Source organism: Dromaius novaehollandiae, chromosome 2 (assembly GCF_036370855.1).
Source record: "Dromaius novaehollandiae isolate bDroNov1 chromosome 2, bDroNov1.hap1, whole genome shotgun sequence".
In the NCBI taxonomy this organism is placed as follows: Eukaryota; Metazoa; Chordata; class Aves; order Casuariiformes; family Dromaiidae; genus Dromaius; species Dromaius novaehollandiae.
In genome coordinates, this window is record NC_088099.1 from 84339911 (window position 1) to 84353782 (window position 13872).

At 42.7% G+C, this 13872-nt stretch overlaps 1 protein-coding gene across 3 annotated transcripts in view; it reads left to right on the forward strand.

Moving 5' to 3' along the window:
- The window catches only part of BASP1 (brain abundant membrane attached signal protein 1), a 51240-nt gene extending 38092 nt beyond the window's left edge, over nt 1-13148 (forward strand). Inside the window, exons 2-3 of one of the 3 annotated variants that reach the window (XM_026121865.2) lie at nt 4987-5101; nt 11529-13148. In XM_026121865.2, the coding sequence (XP_025977650.1) occupies nt 11538-12269 (732 nt within the window). In that variant the 5' untranslated portion in view covers nt 4987-5101; nt 11529-11537 and the 3' untranslated portion in view covers nt 12270-13148. Of the gene's footprint in view, nt 1-4986; nt 5102-6177; nt 6203-11528 lie in introns of those variants that run through there. The other 2 variants (XM_064506874.1, XM_026121866.2) reach the window with 2 other exon arrangements.
- The last annotated feature ends 724 nt before the right edge of the window (nt 13149-13872 follow it).

A 13872-nucleotide genomic window follows, 5' to 3' on the forward strand; every position in this document is an offset into this window, starting at 1 on the left:
TTAACTACATCCTGCATTGCAAACCACCAGCCAGCGCTCAGGTGAGAGCGAGGGAAAAGCGCTGCATCCTACTCTGCAACTGTGACTGCAGACTTACTGCTCTTTCGCTTTCATTTTGTGAGTTTAAATTTGGTAGCTCTAAGATGGGTAGACTTCTTACTGATCTTTCAGTGCAAAAGAAAAAACAAGCTATTTTATTAAAAGGAAATGTGAAACCGATCGCTTTCCCTGATTTCTACTTTTCGTTAGAGCCCTTTTACACTGTTTGCTCCCCTCCATTTTCCGTAGTTGCTAGCTTGGAAGGGCTCTGGCTGAGAAATTATTAATTTGGATTTCTGCCTTGCTTGGTCAGAGCATAAATCTCTCAGTGCAATGCATGTATTGCACTGGCTGCTTACTTCAAAACTCACCAAATGGAGTAGCTAGCAGGCAGCCTTATGTAACCTTCGCTGGAGTACGGCTCATTGGACATTCCAGTATAACCTGAATCAAAAGCAAGTAAAAGAAGAAAGAAAGTGCAGTCAGTGAAGATGTCAAAAAGAAGCTTATGCAATGAATCTGGAGGCGGGAGTCTGCCATCTCAGCTGACATATCCAACAGCTTAACACATGATACGGTACGGCTTTTTTCCTACATGGCTCTTCCTTGGGGATTCTTAAAAACACTTTACATTTTCAAAGTGGATTTCTCAAAGCTAACCATTATCTTGTTGGCACACATGAAAAAAACTTCAAATAAAGATTGTTTTTATTCTGAAGCACCTGCTGTCAGCTTGCACCACTGAAACGGAAAAACAAATTCTGCGTTACTCATCTAGGACATTAACTGTCTCTGAATATGTATCGCTTGCTAGGAAAATGTGGCACTTAAGTAGTGCAATAGGCTCCCTGTGACAGCATTCACTGATGGATACATGCCTGTGATTCTTCATCTGTGTCAAGAAACGCAACTCTCATTTCTGAGGAGTTTTGGGAAATATTGCTGGTCTTACTAAAAGGTTGCCTAAGACACCCTGGTATTTCGGACAGCAATTGGAGGTATGTAAATGAGTAATGGTGAAAAAGATGAAGAGAGATATTTGTAAGAAACAAATAAAAGCCAGGTGTTTAATGCTCTTTGCTTGCCAACAATCACTGTATGCTGGATCCCTGTTGTTTTGAAAATCCTCCCCAAGTAACTAAAGTGAAACCGGTAAACCTGGTAGTTTGAATGCAAAGCTTTGTTTAAAAAATGAAAAAAAAAAGTCAAAAGTCAATATAACTGCGCATTCTAAATAAGATGAAAAAAAGAAAGTCTGGAACATGAGATTTTCTTTTGTGCTAAGTGTATGCTGTTGAAAAAAACCCACATTGTGCTGGTGTGAGAACCAGGAAGTGAGAATGAGCAAAGTGACTAACTTAATGTAACGCACCAAGCTAAAGGATGGTGGAAAATGTGAATGCCGCAACTGAATGTCAAGGAACATGAATGCAAAAGGGTTCCCAAGATGCTGAGCATTCATACTTTCATTTCTGTCATTTCTTTTGAGCATGGCTATGCTACAAGACATTGTTACAACAGAGCTGTGAAAAGCTGAGAACTGATAAGGTGCTGACACTGATATTGTGGTCACAGGGAGTATATTCTTAGCAACATCAAAAAATACTTGTAATTCAGCCCAAAGTCTTGCAGGGCTTAACTGCAGATATTTTTGATGTTAAGCAGAACAGGACTTGTATACATTGACCTCAGTACAAAATTTTTGGTTGGGAATAAAATTTTGCACACAAGGCTGAAAGGTGACAGTTTCAAGGAGAAAATGCAACGGCTCTTCAGGAAGGCAGCACAGAAGAATCTCCAAGTGCTGCTGCGGTGGTGAGTAGCTTGTTATGTCCACACTTGCATTATCTGAAGGAGAGCTAAAATATTTCTCCATCTCAAAAGCAGGAGAAGTACATATCATAAAAAAAGCATTATCCTTATTAGCTCTGTAGTCACAACCCCTCACCTGGAGAAGCACAATATGTAATGTTATCCTACAGACATAAGCATATTCTGCTTTCTAAGACAGTTGTAAGCCTGCAGGTACCTCCAGAACAGCATTCCAACTGCTTATTTACCTTTCCTTGGCAGTCCCGTGTTAGCTGCAAGATGGAATTGGCTTAATTCCATGATTCGTTCCTTAGGAGCGTCCTTCTGGCGTTCAAGGCCTGCGTTATATGGAAGGAGGCCCATCAGTAGCACCTTGAGCGGTTGCACGCTCTGTGGTGCAGATTTGGGAGAACTCTGGGTGTTTTTTAAAATCAGCCAACTTCTTCCGACATCTCACCCTAAAGCTGTGGTGTCTACTAGGGTATCAAGTGGATCTGCGGTTGTTTCCTTTTGAAGAAAAGGGAGAAGAGCTAGTCCTGCAGCTCAATATAGAGCTGCTACAGACGAAAGCTGACAAGGACTGTGTTAGCTGGATGCTAAACCTTAAAATACTTTACTGGTTAGGTAATGGAATAAAGGAGTCTACAATAAATAATGCATTTAAACTGCTAATTTATTCTTTAGTTTTGCTGAGTAAACTAGATATTGTGTATTTTGGAAGGAAGCTTTTGCAATATTCTCTTGAATACCGTGGCACCCATTGCCTAGGAGGATGCCACATTAGGTAGATGGCCAAACTTATCTGGTTTCCCTGTTTTTCCTCCTCTGTGTGGTGCAATTGTGGAGTCACATGCTGCAGTCAGAAATGTGCTCCTGACAGTGTGGCCGGTATTTAAAAAAACAAAGCAAAGTCAAGAATTAAATTTGGTTCCTAGTTATAAACATGCTTGTCAGTGGTTGTAGTGAGTGTGATGCAAACACAAGAAAGAAAATACATAGTCCAAGGATTGTCTGATCTATCATAGGTCTTAATGTGCTAAGAGGCCTGTTCCTAGCTACAGGGTGTTTGTCTACAGCTTGGGCCTATGACCAGTGCATTCTCGAATGGGCAGCACTGTGAGCAGCCTGGAGACGAGAGAGAAAAATCTCAAAGAATTTAGTAACTGCATTGGAGAAGCCATTTTCAAAGTAAAATTGATAGTGCTCACATTTCAAAATTAATGTATCCATTTCTCGTAATGTACTGTAATTTATATTTTAAGTACTGCCTCAAGTTTGATTGAAACTTAGTTTGACAGGTTAAAGTAACATTTTTTAAATAATATGGAATATTAAAGGAACACAATATCAATGTAGACCTCTATAAATAATAGTCTCCAACTACTTTCTTAATTAAATAGTTTAATGCCTTTTTTAAAAAAGTGAGCATGGCTCTTTGTGCCATTCTTGAGGAAATGGCAGAGAAGTTTGCTATGTATACAGACAGTAGCTGAGAATCCTTGCTATTGAAGGAAATGTGTAAAGGAGGATTGAATGACAATTTCTTCTTTTCTAGAAAGCATGAGCTGAAAATCTGTACATGTGCTCCCTACTGTATATTTAGTTAAGGCTACAAGTTCCTTGTTCGGCATGAGGTTAGAGAATACAGACTATTGGAGTTATGCTGGAAAAAATTCAGTACAGTCCCTCCAGGACTGTGGTCTTGGCGCATCTTCTCTTCACCAGGATTGAAGTCCAGAGGAGGGTGGTTTCTTCCTTGCTTAATAGCGTCTGGCTTTTAAAGTTTCTGAAAGTGTCTTTTGGAGGCACCCAAAAAGACAAGCATGCAAGAGAAGCATGGCAAGATATTTCTGATTCGGGGATGCATGGTAGAGATAATGAAGGTGGGACAAAAATTGAGTAAAATGAGAATGTGAATGCAATTGTCCAGATGTACAGGCTTTTATTACCTTGCATGTTTTTTCTAGTTAGACTTGTTGATAGTGTATTAAGCAATTGAGGATGGCAAAAAGTGGCTTGCTGTAAATGGAAGTGTCTCTCCATTGAGCACAGTCTTTGGATCTAAACAGTTTGAAAGATGTGGGTACTAAGCACCGCGGAAATTTGCATCATTTCTGATTTAGGAACTTAATTTTAAGTTACAAATTAGAAAGCTGTGACTAATGAAGAATAATAATTACTAAACCACTTACTGGGGAGTCATGCAGAAAACCCAAAGAGATGTTACAACTCAAAATGAATAAGGAGGAGGAACGTACTTATATCTTTTGTGTATTCTTTCAGGTTATTTTTGAAGCCTGCAAAGTATTTCTACAGGAGGTCTTCTTGTAAAATTAATCTCAGTCTTTGCAAAAAAGGTGTTTGAAGCAGCATCCCCCCTTCCAGCGCCTGCATAACAAGAGCGCGATTAAGATCTCAGTCCAGGGCAGGCTGACTTTTGCCTGCAAATGGGTACCTGCATGAGCATGTCTGCAAGCTGGTTTTATTGTTTGACAAAAAGAATATATGCACTTAAGCTGAACATGGGAGAAATGCTTTGAACATGAGCTGGTGCAGATGTGGCAACTAAAAATTTAGGGCAGCAGTTTTGATTTAAGCAATCAGAGCATCAAATGAACTGAACAAAAGGCTGAGCAACGCACACACTACACTGTTAAAATGAGCTATTTCATGCTTCCTCTGTGTTGCTCGGTTTTTAATATGACTGGTGTTTCTGTGTAAACAATCTGAAAGAGCCTTGGAGGAACTGCCAGGGCTGAAACATGGAGGCACTGGCAAGTGGGCCTACACTGCTGGGCAGGGCAGTGTGGGGTGGCTGAAAAAATAGATGAGGAAACCTGTGTGGCAAAACTGGTGTGGGTCTGATTTAAAAACAGCAACAGGAAAGTATCAAATAATGATAACACTAAAATGGATCCACTATAGACAATCCCTTAAGGAGAGTAGGGGCAATATCATTTCTGTCTCTATCAGCTGGTCTAACAACAGATGTTGTCGCTGTAGATGTTTCCTACCAAGCGTTGCCTAGCTGGTGGTGCATCGGGAGCTCATGTGGAGCAGCGCAGTTGTCTCACGTGGCTTGTGGGCTCAGGAAGGCGAGACTATATTGGGTCATGGTCTGGTCATGTTTTCTAGATTGCTTTGGAGCCCGAGAAACTACAAGGGGAACAGCTTAAAGGAATAAAGTGTACAGCGTTGCGGAGCGCACCCCTGCAGAGTGGCCGTGCGACTTGCCACACACGGCGTGCAGGTCAGTGCTCCATGCGAGTGGCTTCAATGCAGGGTGATGCGTATTGAGACTGCATCCGGCAGTGCCTTGAGCCGTGAGTGTACCGGGCAACATTAGATGCATTTATTTCTGCAGAATCTCCTACGCTAAAGTAGTGCTGGTGTCTGACCAGAACAGTAATCTTCAGTGAGCATCTGTCTTCGTGGTCTTCAGCTATATGGTCCTCCAAGTGAGGAGGACTCAAGTTCAAAGTCTTCAACAGTTACTTTTAACATAACCCACAGAATAGTCATCACTCTTTGATCAAATATTGGATAAATTTTATTTTGACTTTGACATTCTGTCTGTCAGGCCATCGTTTTTTCCATGCAAAGTGATGAATTACACATGCAAAGGACTTTTGGTTTCAGTTTGGTGCTGATATGACTTGATAATTTCAGCAAAGCCTGAAAATTGCCTCTAATGCCTTTGCCTCTAATGAATCTGCTGATCTTCATTCCTGCTCTCTTCTTGGAAGAATAGGTTCGTAACTGATGAATTAATATAGGTCTCAGAGCCCAAGTATTTCACATGAATCTTAGTAATAGCTCAGGTACAACTTTTTAATTTGCTTTGAAAATAATCGTCATGTGATTATTTTTCTGATAATTCACTATATATCTTATCACATGTTATACTTCTCAAATAAACCAGTTACTTATGTATTAGTTACTAGCTTCCATACACAATTTTAGATCAGGCTGCAATATGCTTAAATTACTATTTCTTAATGGTCTTAAAATGCTGCAATGGGAATCTGGTATCAATTAACAGAATTTATATATATTAATGACGAATGGCCTGTATTATAAAACAACAATTCCTATGTTTTGGTGTGGAACGTGTCCCCAGAAATTTTAAAATGACACAAAGTAAAAATTAAAGTTACTGTCTTATTTTTTTTTAGAAATTTGCAACTAAGGTATTCTACTTCTAACCAGAAGAAACCTGCCCGAGAATTGAAGCCTTAGACTTGGCCGTATTACTGCTTAGAATTCCCTATTGGCTTGCATATTAAAAGAAAAACAGGACAGTAACGAAATTGGCATTAGCTTCTTTTAAAGATGGAAGTTAGAAAATGAGGTGAGCATGATTTCTGTGTCTTAAGCATTTGCTCTTCTTTTACTCTGTGCTGCTTTTCGGGGTCTTGACATGCATGGGTTTTTGGAAGAAGAAGAGGAGGTACAGTAGTTATAGGCATGTGCACACACTGAGGAAAGGAGAAAAAAATTATCTGTGGTCACTAAGGCAAGCAGAGCAGACTGGCCCTGTGCGCCCCAAGTGCCACGCTGAGATCTTGCCAGCTCGTTGCCCCGTGTCTCACAGCGATGAACATGACACATTACTCGGTTGTAAGTACTCAGCTTGAACAATCACAGCCTGTGGAGACCCCAGCCGTGTTTTGCTGTGTGCCCCTAGTGGACTAATACCTAGTTATGTTCAGGTTGAGGCAGCCGTGGGAAGAACGCCATGTGTTTGTGGTGCTGCAGAGGTGGAACTGCCAGAGCTGCCCGGAGCCCTCAGGTCCACTGTGCAATGTCGCAGAGCCCTGCTGTCAGCAGGCAGCGGCTGTCGGGCTGGCACCCCTGCTGCCTCCCTCGCACCAGCACCACGGCTTGCTCCGCTCTTCGTGAGGCTCCATGTGTGTGTGTGTGTAAGGGGAAGCGTGAAACTGTACTGTGTATTTTGAGAAGTAAGAAGTTATTTTTTGCCATCTACAGTAGAAATAGGCATCCATATTCTAGTGAGCAGGCATCACTGAAATAAAATGATGCTCAGCACTCTTTGTTCTCTGTGGAAGCTAATGGGTACTAAGTGCTTCAGAAAACTGGGTTTGCAAATCCGTTGTTTCCCTAATTCTTATATACATTCCCTTATGCTAAGCTTCCACGACTCTTTGGAAACAGAGGTGTAAGTGAGCCAATAAAGTAAGGAGATGCAATGGTTTGTTCAAGATGAGTTTGTTTATTCTGAGCAGTGTGGGTGAGGCGAGCAGCTTTTGGCATCAGCATTTGCTTTGGTTTGGAGTGTGACAATCCTGCCTTGGGCAGGATGTGTGTTTTACAGCGCTTATCTGCAGGGCACATGAGATAACTTGTGCCTGGGAACCCGCTTGTGCAATGGCAACTTTGGACTGACCACGCTGCCTGTGCCAATATCGCACTGAAGGCAGTGGGACTTCAGAAGACACCTAGTGTCTTCCTCAGCGGGGATTTCTGGGGGTGAACTCCCTCTGCTTCATACGAAGCTGAACAGGAGCTTGGAAAGTTTGGCTTTGACAATCAGAGCACTGTTAATTTACAGGTTAGCATCCATGTTTTGGTCCTTGCCTGATGCTCTATAGTAAGCATGAGGGTGATAGCAAGTGCTAGCGTGACCATTCTTGTGGTCGTTTGACCCATTCACGGGATGCAGAAGCATTTGCTAAATGAAACTTTTAGTAAGTTGTATGCACATAAGGAATCTAATTGGGTAGACAAATCATTCCTGGCAGGAGAGAGAGACATTAAGAGGCTAATTCGTGGGACTTTTTCGTCATAGAGCACAATCTGAAATATAAAACTTGGAAATAATTTATTCTTTCCCCAAAGCAGGCAAATGATGCTGCCTGTGTTCCAGGGTCTCATCTCCATCATATGAGCTCAGTTTTCAAGCATAAAATCTGAAATGTTGTGTCAGTGCATCCAGACTCTCGTGTTTCTCCCCGCTTCTGCCTCGTGGCCATTGAATGCTGTGCCAATTCACATAAATGGTGCTCAGCACCAAAATTTTCAAGAATCCTGTTTTGGGGAGGGCTCATTACAAAGTGCTTTAGCACTTAGCTGGTAACGGCTAGAGCTACTTCAAAACCAATGTACGGCAACTGTAGTGCAAATAACTAGAAGGCAAACTAGCTTTTAGCTCCTAACAGTAAATAGTTGTAGGCAATTTATTTTTAAGGTCTGTCAAAAACAGGGGTGGGCACAGAGACTGAGCGAGCGAGACGGAGCTGGGCCGGGCTTCTCGTGGTGGGAGACAATGCCGCTCCTTTTTGTCAGATTTAGGGTTAGTCTTTGCGGCGGCGGGCAAAAAGGGCCACGCTCTTGCAAACTGCTGTTATGTGCGTAGCGACACAAGGCAGAGTAAACACCGTACGAATATTTACCTTAAGCATTTAAGGCAGTTTGCTCTGTGTTTCACTTGTGAGACACTTCACGGAGACCTTTTTCCAGGGAGTTCTTTCTTTAAATAAAATAGCACTGTGACAGCTTTCTTTCTTTCTCTCTCTCGTTCTTTCTTTCTCTTGCTCTTTCTTTTTCTTTCTCTTTTTCTTTCTCTCTTTTCTCTTTTTCTTTTTCTTTCTCTTTCCCTTTCTCTCTCTCTTTCTTTCCTTCTTTTTCTTTCTTTATCAAGTCTTTTTTTTTTTTAACTTGAATGCCTGATTTCATGGACCCAACACTCTGCTTAGACAATTAAGTGACCTGATTTTCAGCAATGCTCTTATTTGGATAGAGAGATTAAAACTGGCACTGAACACTTAAAATAGGACAATATTTCCTTGGTAAAGACTTCCAAAAGGGCACTGTCATCCAGTCTGCATATGGCACCAGGCAGGATTATCCCTGCAGAAATATCCAACACTTCAAAATACTTGTTGAGGTCCGTGCAGCTGCTGGGGGCTTTGTGGCCACTGTGCCCCATGGCTCTCTGCGCAGGGCAGTGCAGAGCTTGCCTCCAGCTGCAGTTAGGGGAGGAAAGGGACTAAACCAGCATCTCCTCCAGGCAGGGGAGCACGTGGGGGCTGTTTCTGGAGAATGTGATGCAGGGGATCAGATATGTTATCAAGGCCACCGGGGGGAGGGGGGGGGGGAGAAGGAGTCTTGGGAATTCGGGGGGGTAGGGGGGAAGGCACATGAGACCTTTGTTACCTGCAGGGCTGGGTGATAAGCCTGCTGATTGCCGGGATCTGGCGTGACAGCCTAACATAGCTTCTGTGATGATGCTCGAGCAGGCTTTAAACAGGGGGATTTAGAGCTCCGTGGCACGAGTGAGGGAAGGAGTGAATCTATTCAGTTTTAAAGTGGTTGAAACTATGCTGGAAAGTGGTGGCCAATTTTTAACCATAAATATCTACTACTAGAATAATAGTCTCTGAAGCTCTTCCCCACCTTCTGCTCCAGTTCCTCGGGCCAGCTGGTCGTAATGTAAATTGAGACGCAGGCATTTCATAGTATACCTCCCTGCAAAGGCAGTATATGTCTCTTTTTGTAGTTTTGGAGCACATTTCTCACATGCGTGCTTCTCTGCTTAGTAAAGGTCCTTTGGCACCTGAACTCTGTAGCTAACATTATCCAGAATGAAATGCTGTTAGTGGAAGAAAATATAAATTGTGGGGAGTCACTATACCCAAAATAGAAAAACCTGGAAAAATGCAGAAGACAGAACAAATGAAATTAGGCTCACCGTGTCTGGGCTTTGCAGGAAACAAATACAGGATTAATCAGGGTACATGACTTCAGTATGAATCTCCAGTCCTGCTGACTTGTAGAAGCCCTTTCAAACTCGTTGGTGGTAACTGCATGCAAACAGTAAGCTGGAGCAACACCTAGGGAGTATCCAGGAGTCCATAAACTTGTCAGATAACAACCTAATGACCACAGCGTGCCTCTGAATGACTAAGCAGCCGATATCTCTGCTGCGAAGGTAGAGATTAGATTTCTCAACCACGTCTTTGTTGGAAGTTAATCCCTTTTACGGCTGTCCCCTTAAAATCTCCGAGAGAACAAAGTAGTGTTTTAGTAGCATGAGGCTGCCATTTGGCAGGGCTGTGTGCTAACCCTTCAGTGATATTTGGTAATGCTGCTTCTGCTTGAGGCCTGGAACCAGAAAGGTCCCTGCTGACCAAAATTTCCCAGTCTTGCCCAAGACCTGTGGAATTCTGTGGCTGGGCTGTGCATGCACCTCGTTGCTGGGGCAGTGGAAAATCCAGTGAGAGGCAGCTAGTTGTTAGTGGTATTTAAAATTATGTAATATTCCGTCTGGTATGAGCCGTCCTATGAATTTTTGATAGCCTGTACTCACAATTTTGGCAAGCGTGTGTGAAAAAGACAGGCCCTCCAGAAGTATCTAGCTTTGCAAAGTGGAAAATGGTTGAGCTATGCATGGAGAAGGTCTTAAATTAAATGTTTGTTTGACAGTGTTTCCAAATAGTCACCTTCTCTACTATTTTCAAATAGCGTGAGCCTGGGCACTTTTTTTTTAGCCTTTGATTGAGTCTGAAAATTTGTTTTAATAGCAGGAGTGCATTTTTCAGACAATCATAGGAATATTTGAGTTCATTAATGAACCTGAACACAAGTTATCTCTCTCTCCTCCTGCTCTAATAGCTACAGTTTGCTCTGAAGTACTGTGAAAGCTTTTACATATTCTTACCTAAGACTCTTGCATGAAGGGCGTATAAATACTGATATCATTACATGTGTATGGTCTTATTTATTCTCAATGTTGAGATTTTTGCAGGTGACTAGGGATGCTGGAAGTCTCAGCTCAGGCCACCTTTAAAAGTGTAGGGTGACCTGAACTAGGGAAAGCTCAACTTTTAAATAACTGTACCCGATCTCTTGTCGCACCTGAAAATCTTGAGCAGAGGCTGCAAAGCATGCACCCCTCTTGTGCTCAGCATTCTTGGTAAGGTCTTAGCCATGGAGGAGCTATAAATGCCTAAGCCGTTCGTGTTTAAAATTTGGCTATTAGACAGATGTTGCCTATTTCATTGCTGCCTTTGTGGAGTGTTTCTCTGGAAGGGTGATACTGGCTTGCTCTTGTGTGAGGACAGGTGACAGTTGGGCAATTACCACTCATTTTTGTTTTTCCAAACCTTAATAAAAAGTTTGTTTGTAGTCTTTGCTTGCGTAATAGTGGTCTTTGAGTTAGCCAGGGTTGGATGTCAAATTGCGAGTCAAATTCAGTATCTGCCTAAACTGAATATAAATACTGCTTTTTTCTCCTTGCACCCTTTATGCCCCTTTCTCAGGACACAAGAGATTGCAATATATAGTAGCCCCCCAGCATCGTCTCTCCCCTCCTCTCTCCTTAGAATTAACCAGGGCTAAAGGGGTTCAGAGGAAGACTGTTCCTGTCCCAATGGAGTAACGTAAGGGTTTGTGTAACGTAAAGAGGGTTTGGTGGCTGCAGTGCTTCAGGGCTGAGCAGGATGTGAGCTCCAAGGCAGTGGCATGCAGCAGGGTCAGGGTGTTGGGCTGCTAACCTCTGCCCAGACGCCTGCACTGACCAGGCCAGACTGTTGCCGTCTGCTTTTCGGGAGCCAGCATGACAATTTTTCTTGCACCTCAGCTGCTCAGACTTTGGTTTTTTGCAGCCATATGAGCCGGGGCTTTGGGTAACCACCTTTTGCTCTTTTCTATTGCAGAACTCCAACATGGGAGGCAAACTGAGCAAGAAGAAGAAGGGGTACAGCGTGAACGATGAAAAAGCTAAAGACAAAGACAAGAAGGCTGAAGGAGCAGCTGCTGAGGAAGAGGAGACTCCAAAGGAGGCTGAGGCTGTGCAGCCAACCACGGAGACCGCAGAAGTGAAGGAGAACAAGGAGGAGAAGGATGAAAAAGATTCTCAGGTCGCTGCCAACAAGACAGAAGAAAAAGAAGGAGAGAAGAAGAAAGCAGTGACCCAGGAAGAAGCCCAGAAACCTGAACCGGAGAAGTCGGAGGCCGTCGTTGATGCAAAAGTGGAGCCACAGAAGAACAATGAGCCGGCGCCCAAGCAAGAGGAGCAGCCTTCGGCTGCTGCTCCCGCTGCTGGCAGCGAAGCACCTAAACCTTCTGATCCTAGCAATGATGCAAAGGTTTCCCAGCCTTCAGAAGCCACGGCTACTAGTAAAGCAGATGACAAGAGCAAAGAGGAAGGGGAAGCCAAAAAGACTGAGGCTCCCGCAACGCCTGCAGCCCAAGAAACTAAAAGCGAAGTGGCCCCAGCTTCAGACTCAAAATCTAGCAGCAGCGAGGCTGCCCCTTCTTCCAAGGAGACGGCGGCAGCGTCGGAAGCACCTAGTGCCACTCCTAAGGCCTCAGACCCTGCAGCCCCCCCAGAGGAAGCGAAACCTTCTGAAGCTCCAGCGGCTAATTCGGATCAAACCATAGCGGTGCAAGATTAAATTGGACAGCCTGTTGAAACAACCACTTAAAACAACCTGTGTCTTTTTTTTATTTTTTCAGCTATACTAACTCGTTTCAGATCTGAAATAAGAATATGTATTGCCCAGAGGAAAAAAAAAAGGAGAAAAAAAAAAAGAGATGAAAAGGATGTCCCATCAAGTTGTGAGGGAGGGAGGGGGGAGAATCCAAATAGTATTTTTGTGGGGAAATATCTAATATACTTTCTGCCAACTTGACACAAGTCCTGGATTAAAAAAAAAAAGTAAAATAAATGGATGTCTGAAAGTACAGCACATCTTTTGTATCTGAACTGCTGTAAATGCACTCCACCAATGTATCAAAATCTTCTTTTTGTTCTGTAATGGGGTTTGGGAGTGATGCGTTTGATTCTGCCCACTGGGTTTGTGCCAAGGCAATCAGATCTTTATGAAAGCAGTATTTTCTGTGTTTTTTTTATTTACAGCCTTTCTTATTTTGATATTTTTTTTATGCAGTGGATGAATGCCAACTTTCAGACAAAACCCACTTAGCTGTCCACATATTTCTCAATGCCAATCCTCCAATTCTTCCTCTCCAAATATTTTTTGGGAGTAAAAAGCATTCTCATCCTACTTAGCCTACCTAGATTTCTCATGACGAGTTAATGCATGTCCGTGGTTGGGTGCACCTGTAGTTCTGTTTATTGGTCAGTGAAAATGAAAAAGTCTGCGTTCATTGCAGTTCCAGTTTCTCTTCCATTCTGTGTCACAGACACCAACACACACTCATTGGAAAACAAAATGAAAAAAACAAAATGTACAATGGATGCATTGAAATTATATGTAATTGTATAAATGGTGCAACAGTAATAAAAGTTAAATAATTTAAAAAATATAAAAGCGTAAAGACTGATTAAATCTTCACTTTTGCTTCTTGGGAACTTGCCAAAGGAAATCCTTGCATTCAGAGGAGAAGTGTTACACCTGGGGCTGCTTACTCACCTATTTAAAGCAAAGTAGGGGTAAAGAAAGTAGCATCCACCTCATGATCCTACAGACTTGCTGCTCTAAGTTCCTACTGCAACAGGTGAAAGCCTTCCCAGGTGAGGGTGAAAATGGTGAATGACCAGCAAGTCTCATATACGCTTAGCCCAAACAAAGTAAAAATGGCTCATACCTGCCTTAACTGGTGGGAAGAAAAATGCTCTCTTGCCCTTTTAAAGAGCCAGAGGTGTGCTCACTGGGTTTTAACTGGGAGTAAAACAGTGGATTTGATAAACTGATCTTATAATGAGGTGATCACATTTAACTCAAATCCTGTTAAAATATTCCCAGCACTGATACCCTTGTTCTTTTTCCCAGTGCCATTGTGCAGGAGATAAAATGCTGCGGCCACCACAGGCCAATTCTGTTCATTTCAAATAGGGTTACCCTTACGTAGCTGAACAGTTAGGCTAGCGTAGGCAACACTTTTCAATAGTTTTGCCTGTCTGCTGCTTTTTTATTTGGCAGAACTGCTCGATACTTGCAGCTTCCCCTGAGTGATGTCCTTGCTGGATACAGACCAAGATTTCATTGCATGACCCAGAATTCACAAAACTAGCTAAGGCAGCGTATTTAGTCG